Genomic DNA, 18,166 nt, shown 5'->3' on the forward strand with positions numbered 1-18,166 from the left:
AAAATCTTGATGATAAAATCTTTAGAGGTCACACGTTTGATTTTTTTAATACCCATTCTCTCATTTAGTCACCAAACCTTGTTTTATTGGACAAAATATACCAGTTTGAACACACATAGCTACTCCAGCTTTCTTCATATGTTTATTCTTTACTTATTTATTTACTTACCTATATACTGGTTTGCTGTATTCTCTTCAAGTCCATTTCTTTTAACATGACAACTCTCTCTTCTCTCTCTCTCTCTCTCTCTTTCAGGTAGTAATATTATCAAGATTTTAAATAATTCTTAAGAAATGTATTTATTTCTGTCACTGTGTTCATACCTCACTTTGAAAAGCAAATTTTTTTATGATAAAGGTTAGAATGATAGATTAATTATATTTTCCAAATATTATTGTGAATACTTATTGTTATGTAATAAATACAAAGAAAATGTGGATACCGGCAGTGTCAAAAATGGCAGTTGCATTTGCACGACTTGGCCACAAAAAAGAAAACAATATCAAAAGTATAACAATTGCATCATATGCGATATAAGGTATCAAAGGTATAAATGATGAAGACAATGATACAGGGAACTCATTTCCAGCAAATTTCTCATTAGCACTTCATATCACATAAATATACTTCCGAACAGATAATTTTACATATAACACAAACTGTATACATAAAGGTATTAATTATGCATGCCTCAAACGATTATAATATTTTCGAAAAGAGTACAAAAAGTTATTCGTCAGTCTGACTGGCTGTATCTGATGACCTTTCACAAGGGGCGGGGCTAGATTTCAGATCTCTCACGAACACTTAATTTTTTATAATTTTTGCGTGCGTAGATAATATTTTCTGTGCGCGATTATGGGGTTGAAAATAATTGTAATTGTAATGTGCCGTATACCAATTGAAATGGCATTCTTTGTACTTTTACATGGTATATGGCAAAACGTGATAAGATGAAAAATTATGTAAGAAAAATGTGGTAAATATTTACATAAAATTTAAAAAATTTAGTCCGCCTTTGACTTAGAATTTCTCGAAAATTTCAGAGAACACCTATCAATTTTATTTATGCATTATATAGTAAATTTTATCAGCTTTCTAATAAATTTTTCAGTTTCTTTCTATCATCATCCCTGACTCAGATACGCTACGAAACGTGAATGTATGTAGGTTGACGGATGAAGTAATTGCACATTTTTGTGTGCGTAGATAATTTTTCTGTGCGCGCTTGTGGGTTTGAAAGTAATCGTAATTGTAATGTGCTATATATAATTTGAAAGAGCATTCTTTGTACTTTAACGTAGTATACGGCAACATGCAATAAAAGGAAAATTTATATAAAAAACACCATCGCAAAAATAGTTATATGAAAATGTTATCGTAAATATAGTTTCATAAAGATATGGTCCTTTTGTAACTGATGACGTTTCACAAGGGGCGGGGATAGGTTTTAGTACCGCCTCGTGAGCAGACCCTGTATATTTTGACCCTGCTCTAGACAGTCTAGACCTTGGCCTCCATCTCAGCTCGCTATATCCTTGCACATGCGATATGTGTATAAACCACCTCTTAAATACGTCACACTTCCTCTGGCGCTCTCTTTGCAAGCATCCTCTGTTCCCGCTATGCACGGCTCGCCTGGGCTTATTACTACCATATTAAAAAAAAAAAAATCAGCGGTTCAGTGCTTTACTCCGGCAACACCCAAGGCCATACCTCACTGCCAGACGTAACAGTTGCAAATGCTACGGACTAATGCATTAGTTTCTCTCCAGTGCTACTCCCAACAAAGTACAGTAAATGCAAAACCAATCTTCAAATTCCATTTAGCTTTCAGTATCTTTATAAGCCTAATATCATCGTTCAGTCGGCAGGCCTGGTCCGGCAGGATATAATAATAATATATAATTATAATAAAAGAAAAAATATAATTAAAACAAAGATTTCAGATCATCTAATACTTTAAATACGAAAAACCAGGAGAAAAAAAACACGGAAAGTGCAGAGTTGGGTAGTTAATACAAAAACTTAAAAAGAGGTTTAAATGTTTAGAAAATAAGATCTGTCTTGGTGGGAGGGGGGGGGGGGGGGGGGGGGGGAGGTTGTATTAGGGCGGCTTCTTGATTAGCCTTACCTGCTACTGTAACTGGAGAGTATTTAGTGAATTATTGTCAGTTGGGGGAGAGAACAGGAATACTCTACCGTTATTATTAATTCATTTATTTTGCTTCATGCAAATCACTTATTTATTAGATAAATTACCTATTGACCTTCGGCAACTGACCACCACAGAAAATGCCTGGGGACGCAGAAAATTCTTTATTTATTTCATGAAGAGAGTTTAATTTGCGACTGGTTTACCGCAAAGATCTTTTTTAACTGAACCTTTCATGCAGGCGCCTCATGACAGGTTTCCTCGGCACCTCATCGAACCCTTTTCTCTTGATTCATTATTCAATCTCCACAACTTTTTAGGCTCCTTCACATCACTATTTCTGCATCCATATCAAACTTCGGTTTTCACTCAACGGTGGTTTATGAAAAGGGAAGAGTATGAGCACTGTAGCCTACCCATGGAAGTAGGCTAAATCAACAAAATCACACATGCAATAAAGTTAGCTTTGATACCGCAGAGCTGATCTGATTTTATTATCATATAAAGTATTCATTACCTAGCTGCAAACACTTTCGTTACTTTTACTGCACCTCCTTTTATATGGTCTTCCTTGCATCTTACTTTCCACCCTCTTCTGACAATTGATTCAGAGAGCAACTGCAAGGTTTTCCCCTTGTTACACCTTTCAAACCTTTCAAAGTCAATTTCCGTTTCAGCGCTGCATGAATTACCTCATAGCCCCAGTGCTTGGCCTTTGGCCTAAATTCTGCTTATTCAATTAAATTCAATATTCAATTATCGTATCAGCTTTTAATGTCGCAAATAATAGGTAGATGTGATATGTAATGCTTTACTATAAAAAGTCAGGTATGAAGCATTTATACAAATATGCATTGTAGATATCCGACACTGAAATGCTTCCGAAATTTCAAACCGTACGGTAATCGGTAACCGCTTTCTATTCATTAAATGTAATATCTATCTATCTATCATATCTATCTATCTATCTACAGGGGAGCGGTTAATTTACATTAAAAATCTAATCACTTCTGAACCCTTTGAGGCTTGTCGCACATAATAGAATAGGACAATCCTTTTGAGAGAATTATTTGCCACAAAAGTAGAGAACTTTAATATTCTATTGATAAACAGAATATACGTTATTTTCCGTTTTTCAATGAGGAAAATAAAGTAAAAAAAATACCAGTGAACGAATAACGAGAAATATGCAGACAGAGAAATTCAAACAGGTGATGTTCTAGAAGTCTGTCTTATAGATGGGAAGCAATTCACTAGCCCAATTTCCAAGTGAATTATTTTCACTAGATATTAAATATTTTTTTTTATGTTACATTAAAAGTTTTGCTTCAATACTAGCCGTACTGTCGAAAACGATTTAGTAGAGAGCGCTTCACAAAGCGCAAGCAACACGTGATTGCGAAGGTGTGCTGGGAGATCGTCTGACGGCGTCTTCTATTGCAAACGATTTTAAGTCTTCTCCCGTTAGTGTGAACACAGCCTTTTTAGGAAAGCGATGCCTCTCTCGCCTAACCCGTACACCAGCTTCTGCTCACGCACGTCTTCTAGGCCGCCTTTCCCATAGTGGTATCTGTCGAGAGTGGAACAAGGATAGGTGTTCAGTCATGTCTTCATTGGAATTGAGAATGCACATCCACTACAATTCATAATATATATAATTGTTACCCTCCTAATCTCTTTATGAAATATGTCAGAAAAACTGGAAATTTCATCTCATCCTCCAGCAGCCATACATTTGGCCCAGAAACTCGTTTTAGATACGATTTCCTTATATGCATGACTCCTCTTTTTTACCTCACTTAAGGGGAATTTTAATTAATCATTTCCAGCCGTTGATGTTAAGTTTGTCTTAATGAACCCTAGGACTATCGGTAATATGCTGCGTCATAAAGAGAGATTACCTCCCTTAATGCAATCCGGCGTTGTCTATATTTCTACTTGCTGCCGATGCAATAGGCAGACTTAGGTAAGATGTGATGCACAAAATGGGCATTAGGTTCCGTACAGGGTGTAAACTGTCCAACCCAGAACTATCTCATATTAGAAATCATTGGAAAATTTTTAAAAATAGTATAAACTATAAGGATTTCAAGATATTGTTATCAAGTCCATACGAACACCATCTTCCAATTTTAGAATCTCTAGCTATAAAGAAACTAGTTCCAACCTTAAACAACCACTCTTCCATCTGTTCCCTTGTACGTAGCTTAAACCACGCCCTTCCTTTCTTCTTGTTTACTTTCGACGCGTTTTGCAAACAGCAACCGACCGTTGTTGAGCCAAGGTGTCTTTTTTTAACTTTTCCTAATTTTAATACTGCCTTTTTATTTATTTATATATTGTTTTATTTCATTTCATTTTTTAGAGTAACTTGTATTTCAATGTTCAACTTTCCTTGTATTACTTGCTCTCAAAACGTCGCGATACGAATAAAGCGACACATGATTGATGCTGCCTTCTTCAACGCCTTCTGGTTTATATTATATATATATATATATATATATATATATATATATATATATGTGTGTGTGTGTGTGTGTGTGTGTGTGTGTGTGGTGTTGTGTGTATAGTGTATATGTATATATATATATATATATATATATATATATATATATATATATATATATATATATATAATGAATTTTATCACATCACTGTGATTCATGTAATACAAGCATTTCGATACAAATGTCCTTAATTTAACATCCAATTCATCCTACCTCGGAAATAATATATTTTCATGTATATTAACTGGAGGGAATTTTTGTAGCTGATAATATGTTCGTCGTAACATGGGCTCGAACCAGCGAGTAAACAAGAACTCAGGACTGCAGTGCTGCCTTAAACCACACGGTTAACAACATATGCTACGTTTGCTGCATGTAGCCATTATCACATCACCGTGATTCATATACAAGCATTAAGCTACAAATATGATAAAATTCATTCATAATATGGCTACGTGCGGCAAAGTTAGGTTGATATCGATTCTTATTACAATATCTGCGTTCGACAGTGATTTGTGGGTGGGAGTCGGTATCAACTTATATCAACTTGTTGGCGCCGTGTGGTTTAAGGCATCACTGCAGTCCTGAGATCTTGTCTACTCGCTGGTTCGATCCCATGTGACGACGAACTTATTTTCATCTAAAAAATTCCCCTTCGGTTAACATATATGAAAATAAAGCATTTCCGAGGTAGAATGAAGGGGATATTAAAAGGACAATTGTTGCTTAATGCTTATATATATATGTATGTATATATATATGTATATATATGATATATATATATATATATATATATATATATATATATCTAAATGGTGGGCTTGAGGAATTAAAAGGTTCAGAGAAGGAAAAATATCATTTTAGATGCAGCTACTTATCATAAAAGATCTTTCACAGGGTTACAAGAAGTCTGATATGGTAGTAAAGAGGAAAGTGAAAGAAAAAGGAAAAACAGAAAGCAAGCATTCAACATAAAGAGAAAAGGGTAAAGAAGAACTTTAGGGAGAAGAAAAGGTTACTGAGCAAATGGCTCTTAGAATAAAAAATGCAAATGAAGAGATGTTGTCTGAAGTTAAAGCAGTCCTAGGTCGATGGAGTGGTAGTGATTGAAGTGAGGCGGGAGACCAGTCAGGTGTAGTGAGTCGGAGACAAGAAAACTAATCTTGAATGGAGTGTTAGATGACTGAAGTTTTCAGATGATGCAGTGTTGCTTGTGGATAATGAAGACAAACTGCCTAAGATAGCAAAAGAGTCTGAAAGTGTTTACAAGCAGAATAAATTGAGAGCAAATATGAACAAGAATAAGATGGTGTTTATAAGGGCGGTGGAAGAGAGGAAGTGACTAATTCGTACAAGTACCTGAGAGTAAATGAAGTGGTTGATGGTTAGCCGAAATTATGATTGTAAAAATGCCGTAAATGTATCGGGGAGGGGGGAGGTTCTTATTATTGGTTTTATATGTGGAAAATATTCAAATAAAACTAAGTAATCCTTGGCCGGAAGATGTGTCTGTGCCTACTGTGAGAGTATGGAAGGCCCACAAGCAGTTTTCTTTACTGTTTCGCTTTGTCAAGGACTTGACTAAAAGGCCCCAACCCCAATTCGTGTTTCACTCATGTACAGTCACTCGTATAAGTTCATGGATGTCCGGGTGTTTGAGAGAGATTTCCATTTCACCCCTCTCTGGATGACAGGTGGCTGGGAGTGCAAAACTGGCCAAATGTTTAACTACCTAACTCTGCTGTAGAAAGTTTCGGTGTGTGCCCGTCTTACGTTACTGTACAGACCTGTTTTCCAGAAAGGGGTTGGATGGAATTCAGCTTTATGCCTGGAGACATCCATGAACTTATATGAGTGACTATAAAATATGTCTAAAACAGGACTTCCGATACTAATTGCACGATGTAACAGCCACTTACCGAAGACTTCTTGCAAAATTCTCGTAGGTGATCTGTTTGTTTACTCTTCTTCCCCACATTTGAGCAACGATTCTGGGCTGCTTGATGCGGAATGTGAATCTCTCCTTGTCTTCCCAACAGACGAGCGCTGGGTTGCTGGAGCTGTCTTTGAGGAGCCTCACTAGGAATTCCCAGGATTTGGGTCCACGATCTGATGAAAGGAACGCAGACAAGTAGTCTTTCACAACAACACTAGTCAAGAATATGGAAAAACCTGCCGTCTAGCCATGAGGTTAGTGCTAGTTAATAGTAACCTTGAAAAATCTGAGTAACAATTACTCTTTAATTAAAGACCAAACTGCGGGAACTCCTGACATTGAATTGCCCATGCTGACCTAAAGAGCTAAATTTTTCGGAGAAGTTATTTTTTTCTAAGCTAGTGATAATCAACATGATGCGGTAGTAGAAATATAATGATGCTATTCAATTTCATCGATTCTTAGGATGTAAATTCGAGTTCTCAGAACCATCTCAAGTGATAAGATAAATATAAAGTAAGCTAAAAAGAATTACGTGTATAGCCTCGGAAGACCAGGAAAGTCTGTTCTAGACCCGCCGCTCCCGCGTCACTCCCCCCCCATCCCTCCCAACAATCTCCCATCACCGAAATAAAGTATTCATATGCTTACCTCGACTTCTAGTGGTGCTTTGAATTCTGGTGAGCGGATCGTCCATAGTTTGTACGGGAGAGAAATACTCGGAATGTACCGCCTCAGGACTGGCGTTACATTCAGTGTCGAGATCTAGGGAACGTCTGCCTTCAGTGCAAAGTCCTTGACAGGAATAATGATATGGAAATAATCAGAGTAGCAATAGTAGTAGTAGTATTAGTTGTAGTAATGATAATTCAGTGATGTCAAAGACAGAAAATAGCAATAGCCGTCGTAATCTTTACCTTGATACGGATTACACATCAAGTTCGAGCCAACAGGCAGAGAACAGACCACATTGAAAATTACACTAACATTAACCAAAATTAAAGACAAACAATTAATATGTGTTATCACCACTCATGCTTTCCTTTTTTTTACTCAACTATCTACCACTGAATGCAAGAAGAATGGTTGTTAACTTGTAAGGACTAATAACGATGATGGATGTCACGTGACTGCTAGTGGGGGAAAAGAATAAAATGACCAATTATGGCTCGAGAGCTTCAGATTAGAGGGCATGTTCTGAGACTGGAGTAACACAGCTGGAAAAATCTGACATTGTGTCGCAGCAGTAATAGTTGCTGTGAATGTATCTCAGTGCATTCTTGGACTTAACAGAATGTGAAGGTAAAATACATCTTATCAAAATCATATAACCAAAATTTCAGGCTGCCCTTGACTATTCCAGCTCAAGAGTCATCGTCCTTTCCTTTCTAAAACGTATATATCCACTAAAATTTTGGATCTTTCCTAGACAGTGACCCCCGCCAAGTTTGGGAGTATTTATCTAGGACTCATATTTCTTTGGGGTCATTATCATTACGATATTTACAGTCTTTTGTTTATTTGTTTATGTTATCAGGCTATCCCAAAGGGGCTAGTGCTAAACACGTCACAACGGTGGATACATACCGGGTTGAAACCCTTGGGAGTCACTATCTAGGAGAGATCCAGAATTTCTGAGTGATACTCAACATTTGAACAAAGCGAAGCCAGTCTTACTCTCAGTCCTGCGGGGAAGCCGAGAACTTCGCCTGAGTCTCCGAATCGGCGAGACCGGTTGGGTCGTCTCCACGTCGTCAGGTACGTCTGTTCCATCCGAACGCCAGACGGGACTCGGTACTGTGACGAGAAGCCCGTTATTGAGATGGACAGCTATCTATTATACCAAGGTCTAATTCTATAGACCGAAGGAAGGACTACATGCATAATTCTCCGTACCTCAAAGCAGTTCACTATAGTAGATTCACATCAGCCGTGCATTTGATGTCTAGGCCAGTCCCTTACGACGCTCCTGATTGACTGTTGATAAGCCAGTCAAAGGGCTGGAAACTGTCTCTCGAGAGAGTTCACATAGGCATGATGTATGTTCCATCTCTCCTGAGGTATACATCTTTCAGGAGAGGTGGCACATGCATCCAGTCTATGTGAACTCTCTCGAGAGACTGAGTTTCCAGCCCTGTGATTGGCTTATCAACAGCCAATCAGGAGCGTTGTAAGGGACTGGCCTAGATGTCAAAGGCACGGTTGATGTGAGTCTACTATAGTAATGCAACCTGAACTATCTGGAAGTGTACCAGTTGCAAGATTTCTAACTTAAGTCCTCGATTTATACGAATATTTCAGAGGAAATGCAAAAACAAATTCAAGCTTTTTGTTATTTATGAACATCATGTGACCCGGGGTTGGTTAGGGATGAAATGGAGTGGAACGTAAAATCTAGGCCAAAGCGCTGGGGTCTATGTGGTCATTCAGCGCTGAAAGGGAAATTGACAGCAAAAGGTTTGAAGTGTGTAAAAGGAGGAAAGCCTCGCAGTTGCACTATGAGATAATTGTTAGGTGAGGGAGGAAAGTGAGATGGAAGAAAGAGAATACGAACGGAGGTAAAGTAAAGGAATGAAATGGGTTGTACTTAGAGCGCGAAGGGTAGTTGCAAAGCACCTTAAGCAATGCCTAAAGTGCACCGCATGAGATGCGCTGACGACACTAACCCCTACGAAGAGGTCTCTTGAAGGGATTCTCTAACGGGATTCGAGATGTGGGGTCAAGGGTGGCTATCGTGTCTACTATGCCTCTCGGGTGTCACACCGCCGGGGTCATACCCACTTTCTGCTCTTATCAGTCATAAGGAATCTTTTCCGTTTGGTTTAAATGCTCGACGGGTTAATTGCCAAAGATTTCTTTTATTTGTTTCAATATAAAATTTCCGTTAAAGGAAAATCAGTGACGCAACTCAAAATATTAGGCGGTTTCTCCCTACTCTAGAATGTCTTATAAGACTTTTACCTATATTTTCTGTTCAATTCTTATTCAATAGATATACAGTTTTCATAAAGACATTATTTTTCGGGGAAACTCAAAGTTATCGTAATATTATTGTTCATTTTTCTGAAATTGTTCCATATATCTTTAAATCAGATAGTTCTATTTTTATAATTTATAAATAATTATACAACCGAATTTCGTCATAATATCTGGCCGAGTATTTTCGAATGTAACTGACTTGTAACAATTGGAATGGCAAAGAAACTGCCAACACCCCCCCAACCCCAACCCCCAAAATGAGGACGTGAATCCAGGGCTCTGAGGTGTCAGAAAGAATTAAAAAAGCGATTCCATTCTTTTAATGCATTATGGTATCGACTTATCACTATCCACTGATGTGCCAAATATATGAAAAATTTCTTGGTGATTCTAAGGAAAGCTCAGCACGGATTTATTGCCAAATGAACTTTTGTGACTGAAGTATATAGGGAAAGAGGCTTTTGTCTATGGTGAAGTGCTGTTGAGATAACGTTTACCGTCTTTTGTTTACGAGTTTACGTTCATCGTGCGAAACTTTTCTGCGTAAAACATAAAAACATAAGACAGAAATTTCTCACAGTTTCGGTACATTTTCAAGTTATCTTACCTGCACTTCACTATTTACACACTTTTCTATATTCTCCAGCCAAAAAATTCATTTGACCATAGCCTCTTTCCCTATATTGTTTAGTCAAAACATTTCATTGATAAAAAATATCTTCGAACTGAGCTCTCTCTCCCTTAGAATGACCAAGTTCGTAAATACAGTGTCAATCAACGAGTGAGGAGGTCAAACAAGACTTTACACTGAACAATCGTCTGTATCGTTCGCAAAAACAGTGTATTGGCTTGTCTGAATGCAAAAGTGGGCAGAGTTTCGTGGTCTGAACGGTCTCAGCGGGAATCTGTCAAGACAAGGTTGCTGGCTTGCGACTTAAGTCTGCCATACACAGGTCGTTCAATGTATGTGTTTGTCTGCCGATATAACGCTATCGCGCAAGTCTCTTCTAGAGATGATGCCATGTCTCCCCTACACAAAATCTTTGTTCATACTGAAATCGGCGCGGAGATCGTTCATGCTGCCTGAATAGGGTGAGTGTTTGTCTATAACGACAATCGTTCAGTGTATGGGGGCCCCATATGCTAAGCCCACACAGTACTACACCATAAGAATAATTACCGTCAAATCCAGAAGTTTCTAAATCTGAAATTTCGCTGCCGGAGAAATTAGAGACGGATTCAGTCGGAGATAAGCCTTCTTGGACATCCTCGTGCCTTGGGGAGGACCATTCAGGATCATAGAGGTGTTCCAAAGGTGGAGAATCCCCAACTGCGCCTTCTACATTAGAGTGACTCTCTGTAGCTCCTGCAAGGAAAAACTTCATCAAAAACCTTTCTGGGTTTTGACTGGGATGTGACGAGAGAGAAATTTAGCCCATAAAACAAGTTTCCAACGCAGAGAAGATTGAAAAATCAACAGGTGTAACTTTTTATCGTTTTTCAAACATTAAGTCAAAAGAAGTATTTGGTCGTGTCATGCATAGATATTCTAATACTTTGGTTAGTTGTTTAGTGAAGGATAAAAGGGGCCGTGGAATCTCCTTTTCATTTATTATGAAAGCACCTTTTAATCAAAAGAAATAGATATTTGCAAATTAATTCTCTCTCTCTCTCTCTCTATCTCTCCTCTCTCTCTCCTCTCTCTCTCTCTCTCTCAAATATGTGCACTATCTGGTATTATATATATATTATATATATATATATATATATGATATATATATATATATATATATATAGTAATATATATATATATGTAATATATACTATAATATATATAAATATATATATATATATATAGATATTATAAATAATATATATATATATATATGTTTGTGTGTGTGTGTGTTACCGAATCCTATCTAATTACCATCTTCATTTCCTGGGTGAGCTAGCGGTTGGCCGGAGCTGGGCAGTAACCAGTAATCAGCAGCAGACCACAGGAAAGGATCATTTTGGGCGATAAGGACACTAGAATCTACTGAAAAAATATTTTAAAAATTAGTGCACAGAACTTTATGCCACCTTATGTGTTTCCCGAGCTTTCAAGCTCTTTACAGCATAAAGTGTAGTCATCGTTAGGTAAACAAAATTATTCAACAAAATACAGTATTCAGTTCTGGTCTCTTCCTTACATTGGTGGAAGTGCCCTATGTGTTGCTAATGAAAATATTCATACTAGTTGGCAGAATTGTTATCAGAAGATGAAGAAGAAGAAGCCAATTAGACTCATCAGACAGAAGCATTTCACATGAAGTATAGACCTAGTCATAAAAACTTGTGAGAGTAATCCTTACCCGAGTCCCTATGGTGAGGCGTCACGTCAGGAGTCAGTGGTACGTACCCCGAGATGGAAAGATCCTCAGAGGGCCAGAGGATATTCTGAGGGATAAAGATGATGGGAAATATAGAGAACTCAGTGATATTGACTTACTTTCCTTAGTCTTTATATTTCTTTTGTACAGTATTGGTTGAAATTCATTTCGTTCTGAATACCTTTTGCATACTTAACAGTATTCTAACATTGTTGTCATTTCACAATACGTAAATGAATAGATACATAAATACGAGAATTGCTTTATACGAATTATTTAAAAGAGATCTTAGATAAATATTAACTGGCTTCAGGATCTGTTGAAAAACAGTATATCAGTCCCAATTTTGCCTCTAAATGGGTTGAACCCGAAACTTTCACACAACCTAGCTGCGATAAAACCCATTTCGCTGAATCTCTCCAGGTTCCTTTGTATACTTATGGCATTCCATGTCAACAAGTGTACATATTTACTATGACAATATTTTTATATAAATCAGCGCTCTTATAATACACTTCAACTATATTAAATGTCCAGTTTGTTTTCACTTGGATGTAAAAAAGAAATTTGAAATAAGTTAGTATAGATGCATTAAAACTTTCCAACTATGGCAGCTTTGTACCCGAGGTCTGTATTCTTACTATTGTCTTCCCTCGTGTATGTACTGGTCGCAAAAAACTACCTAAGAGAAGTGACCCCAAAAGGTGCCCTCCTTCCTGGTTTCGATACATAATTCACGGCTTCAGGTCTACTAAAACTGGCTTCTACTGCACTGAATTCTTATATACTGCATCATACCCCTGGGTAGAAGAAGAGGATGACCAATGGAGTGTTGTGAATCCCTTGGTGTGAGGAAATATTCCCTAAATGGGAGATGAGCCTTTCTCGAGGCCAACAGAAATCACGTCCGTCTGGTCAGTCACCCCATTTTCTGTTGTGCTGGTGGTAAGTGGTACACCCTTGACAATGCTGCCATTGGGATTGCCAGTGTCTTATTAAGGTACACGTATAATGTGGCCTGAGGCAGAAAAGTTTTGAACTTATTGGTGTTACGAAACACGCATCAATGGCGAATGAATCTCCTTTCCTCGGGTCAATAGCAACCACACTCCACTCCTGTTTGTGGACTGCAATGAAATGAAAATAATAAGATTGCCAGTGTTTTGTGTGGCATGAAAATCACTGTATCGTATTTACAATCCCATGCAATCCACTGATATTGCAAATGAAAGAGGAAACTAATAGTACTATGTTTTGAGGTTATGAATGTGCATGAGTGTGATGATAAAGAGAAGAAATATATGGCAGTTGATTCTCATAGGTGAATCAGCAGGACTGGGATGTTCAGAGAGTGGTTGTATCTGGTGTAACTAAAAGATAGAGTTTACGAAGGAGTAGCTCTTTAAGTGGCAGGAAATAAGAGAGAATACAGGAGTCACAGGAGAACAGTGGGGAGTTATGTGATAGCTTTAAAATTCAGTAGTTTAAAGTGGTGCACTTGGGGATACAGATGAATTTTTTGATAGAACTGATAAAGATGCTATATGGAAGGTGCGGAGGATATATAGCGTAGCAAATAATTTGTTGGGGTGGGTTGGTTGCAAATTTTCAGGATGCAAGAGAAGCATCTTTAACAAGAAATGGACAGCATGGTGACTGGTTTATTGGAAAGGTGTGTTTGGAACAAGGGGATGAAGGCACGCAAAACTGACTGATGTTTGCAACCGATACACTACTGTTTGGAATATTTGACAGAAACTGAAGAATTTAGAGAAAGAGTGTAAAGTATTTGCATTGGAGAAAGTTGCAAATACGGGGGTAGCAGGGGGTGGAAGAGATTCAGAACAGAACGGCTGTGTTTATTGCACACCCAAGATAAAGGTGAATGTCATAGTGGGTACAGGGTGAACCTTTTGCAAGAAACTTTCACAACAATGGTCATTTTATACACCTACACAGAGGAGTCATCAGCATCCCCATGTACCTATCTATCCCTGCTTGCATTCCCCCACTACTACTAGGCACATTTTATTCAATAGTTGTAGCAGCTCTCGGCCAATGACATCCACGGAAGGGATTCCAACAAGTTTTTAAAGTTTTGTATTCTGTGAAATATTGACCATGAAACCAAAAATATAAGTTGCTTCTTCAAGATCAACCTTAAAAAGTGTCTCATCTTTTTCCAGCCAACAATACATACATACACGCACACAAATATATATACATTACCCAGAAAGCAGGGAAATGAATACTCGAATGTTAGCGTCAAGTTTTACGAAGGCTATACGATTGCAAGTATCCAAGGTCATGACAAGAGTTGCAGCCGAATCTGGTTCGTCTTCCTGTCTCATCCTACCTAACATTCAGATATCTTTTATATAGTCATTCATATCATATCTTTTGAAGAGTTACCGTAAGTCTTATGCCAGTTCGACTGATTTTTTAAAGTGAGGTTAGAAATATATAAACATTTATTAGTCTAATTACTTTTTAAAGTATATAGAAATTAACTCGCAAATTAAAGAAATGGCAAACTAAACTGATCAAGAATCCAGTTTTGTTCTCGAGACTGTTCCAATAAAGTTACTGCTGTAAAGATGCGATTGTGGTTTACATTGTGTTGCTGTAACGCTGCTAATTGTTTTCCATTCCGGCTGTTGTGCCCCAAATGATCACATTTCTTATCTTCATCACATCCCCATAGAATCAACATCCTCAAGACAAAGCGTTTTGTTTTCTCTGATTTTTTTTGCAGGAAAGTCATTGGAATGGGGCTAGGGGCGGATTTAGGGTGTTCGGGCCCTCTCATTACTGGGCAAGCAAAATGGGCCTTAGCATTTGGGGGCGGAGGTAGGTTTCTGTGATTTATGTTCTATGTAATTGAGCACCTATAGATTATTGTTATGATTATTATTGTTATTTTGTTTTTGTTTGGCTGAAGTGCTGGGCCCCAGGCCATGGCCTGCATCCCCCCAACCCCCGGCCATAAACTATGGCCTCCGCCCAAATCCGCCACTGTACAGTGCAGCAGTCCTCACGCTCGCCCATTTCGGTATATCGTAACATTTGTTGCATCACACAGGAGTGCAAGTTGCGTTTCGTTTTAATTGGCAAAACGTAAGAAACAAACGGCCGTATCAGTTACGGAAATAGCTCTGTTCTTCCTGTTTCAGTGTCCTATTGTTGCTCCTGTGACAAGAGGACGTTCGTCCTGCAGGATGTTACCCAGGGTCCTTTGATGTAATTTGAAATACACTTTTTTTCCCTCTTAAGGTACGTGTACACTGTACATTAAAATCGAGCTGGACCTGGCTTGCTCTAGTGAGACTTAGCCTAAAGCGTGTGTACATGTCACCATAATTTGCTCTACCTAGAGCTTCGGTATAGAGTGGTGGTAGATTAAATATACTGAGACTGCTCTACCGTTATTGTACACGGGAGTGTGTTTGACCGAGGAAGTCTCTCAGTCAGACTTTCGTGTGATTTCTGATTCATGGATATTTAATGTCTTTGCTATTTCTTTTATAGCACTTGCCTTCTTTTCTTTATTACGGTAATGCACCAACGGCACATTCCAGAGTTCTGAAAACCTTTCATATTGCTGTATTAGTGACATTGTGATCACTATCCCATTTCCATTTTTCACTGGAGGTCATTTTACCCACGTGTTACAGCAGTTCTCTCCCTAGATCGAAAAAATCTATTAAAGTTCACAAATAGATCTAGAGCAGTCTGGGCACGTGCTCTCAACCTCGTGTCCACTACAACACTAGCTAGACTGTAACAACTCTTGAACTCTGCCGAAATCAGAGATTAAGTCTACCTAGAGCACTCTCACTGCTGTTTAAAACGTAGCAAAAATATCTACAGTGTACACGTACCTTTACATTTATATGTTTGCACTACTAGATATGTTTAATATATACTCAAGATAATGTTAAACATTGTTAAACATTAGCCATTTCCCAAGACGTGGTGATATATATATATATATATATATATATATATATATATATATATATATATATATATATGTATATATATTATATGTGTGTGTGTGTGTGTATGGATCCATCTAGCCAAATCCCCACCAAGATCCAAATTCGATGCTCAGGCAAAGAGAGACTACTTAGATTTTTTCACTCGCGTCGTTATTGATGCTAGTAATGTCACGCTAGATAACCTGCAATCGGTCTATCAGTTCTCTATCCGCTAAAGGGATTGTCCCCACCGCTATAGAGGTGGCTTTGACCTCACTCTTATACTTCTAGGCAGACATACATCCAAGATAACATAATTGCGTACTTTGAGCTAAAATCGCAACCTGGTATGTCACAGGAATGTTAAAGATTTTCGTGAGCTAAGTATCTCAATTCCATAATTTGTCCCCAGGAACTGAAAATAATGTGAAAACTCAGACTCTTGTAGGAGGAAATGAAGGACATGTTATTCAAATAAATACAAATGGCACGTGCAATGGTGCGCTTTAAGCGAATGGGATGGTCTCTCATTGTAATTCATGTAGAAAACGGGTCTCCGCCAACAAGGAAACTGTGTTGCAAATCAAGCCATGTTCCACTTCAGTTATTTGAGTTAGACTTTATATATGTCCCTTATTTTTCGTTATAGCTCTCTAGGGGGTTACAGCAGCCCTCTTGTATTACTCAACAGGAAATAAAACCCAGTTTATGTTTTACGACGCTTTCTGGTTCTGTCATTCTTTATTTTAATTTACAAACAAAACCTCTTCTCACTCTCATAGCTATTACCGTAATTATCAGTTTTTTCATCGTCCTTATGCTCACAACTATCCTTATTTTACTTTGTTTCCTTTCATTATTATCATTAATGATATCAACCTAGCTTAGTGACTGCAAAGTCGACAGGAAGTACTAATGTGTTGGGACTTGATAATCGTCACAGGAAGTCCGTTGACAAGGCGCTCGTTGGAGGAGCCCTCGACGATTTAAATAAAAAAAATAAAAAAATGGCAGTGAATCAAAAACTACTTCATTGAATGGGTGCGCACACACATTATATATATATATATATATATATATATATATATATATATATATATATATATGTGTGTGTGTGTGTGTGTGTGTGTGTGTGTGTGTATCGACGATCTATCGCTAAAACTTGCGATATTTTATATTATCGTAGAGCTGGAGGAAGGCATGAAATGAGTTGACCAAGCGCTTTCGTGTTATTTTCACGGAAATGCTTGGTTAACTCCATGTTTTATTTATTCCTCCAGCTCTACGATATATATATATATATCTATATATATATATATATATATATATATATATGCAACTGTATAGCCACAATACCCTCTTAACTTATTGAATTGCATATGTATCTGGTAAAAAGTGACCAGTAGATTCTATATACGTTAGTGGCTCACTGGGAAACGCAACGCAACGTGTCTTACCTCTTCACACGGCATTGGATTCCAAGCAGGGTGAAGTCGGAAATCTTCCATGGTTTTCGACGGCTTTCACAACAGATCGGTTTCACCTACTAGTCTTTCCCGGCCACCTTGCAGTAATGGCACAAGAGGGTTTCGAGGTGCTTAAAATCGTTTCCCGCAACTAACACGGTCTTAGCCTTTTTTGCTATTGATTGACTGGTCAAGTTCATTTAACTACGTATATCTGAACGTCTCTGTTTTCCGTGATCATTAACAGCTTTGGTCTTTGTATGATTAACTTCTTTTCATGGGGTTCATCATGTTAAAGCAATGCACTGGTAAAAATATACGTGATGAAAACAGACGAAAAAGTGTGAAACCACTTCCTTTCCGATGGCTTTTCGTTGTACCGTACACGATCAATCCACGTGAAGAGAACGGTTCTAACGATTAATCGCCAAACTGACACCCGTTTCCATGGATAGACACAAGTCTTTTTTCTTCGAAAAGAAAACGAAACCTGTGAACAGCCAGCTGGCTTTTCTTGTTCTTCGGTCAGTGTGACTAAATCTAGGGACTAGGATACCCGAACGATAATGCAACGAAAACGTTCGGGGCTACTTAACAGTTGCCAAACAGTATTTTATTGGCGAATTTTAATTTTAGTTTTTTGCTATCTATTCATTTCAAGAGATGTCTTATTTTCGTTTTCTTTACGAAAAGTGCGTCATTCTCATTACAGTTTTGAAGACTAAATGACTTGGTGGAATGGCTGGAGGGACAATCAAGCAAAGTACTTC

At 38.0% G+C, this 18,166-nt stretch overlaps 1 protein-coding gene across 3 annotated transcripts; it reads right to left on the bottom strand.

Annotated features, from left to right (window-relative positions):
- Window positions 1-368: 368 nt before the first annotated feature.
- LOC135220835 (ETS-related transcription factor Elf-3-like) lies at window positions 369-17,925 on the bottom strand. Of its 3 annotated transcripts, none has more exons than XM_064258393.1 (8): window positions 17,388-17,925; window positions 11,933-12,017; window positions 11,506-11,613; window positions 10,759-10,944; window positions 8,277-8,396; window positions 7,251-7,394; window positions 6,583-6,772; window positions 370-3,726 (listed from the first exon to the last, which is right to left on the bottom strand). In XM_064258393.1, exons 1-8 carry the CDS (start codon window positions 17,436-17,438, stop codon window positions 3,621-3,623), a joined length of 990 nt encoding a protein of 329 aa, XP_064114463.1. In that variant the 5' UTR covers window positions 17,439-17,925; the 3' UTR covers window positions 370-3,620. The 3 variants fall into 3 exon arrangements, with proteins under 3 accessions (XP_064114464.1, XP_064114463.1, XP_064114462.1); XM_064258392.1 differs by having other exon boundaries at window positions 371-3,726; window positions 11,506-11,616; XM_064258394.1 differs by lacking the exon at window positions 8,277-8,396 and having other exon boundaries at window positions 369-3,726; window positions 11,506-11,616.
- Window positions 17,926-18,166: the final 241 nt, after the last annotated feature.

Source organism: Macrobrachium nipponense, chromosome 2 (assembly GCF_015104395.2).
Source record: "Macrobrachium nipponense isolate FS-2020 chromosome 2, ASM1510439v2, whole genome shotgun sequence".
Lineage (NCBI taxonomy): Eukaryota > Metazoa > Arthropoda > Malacostraca > Decapoda > Palaemonidae > Macrobrachium > Macrobrachium nipponense.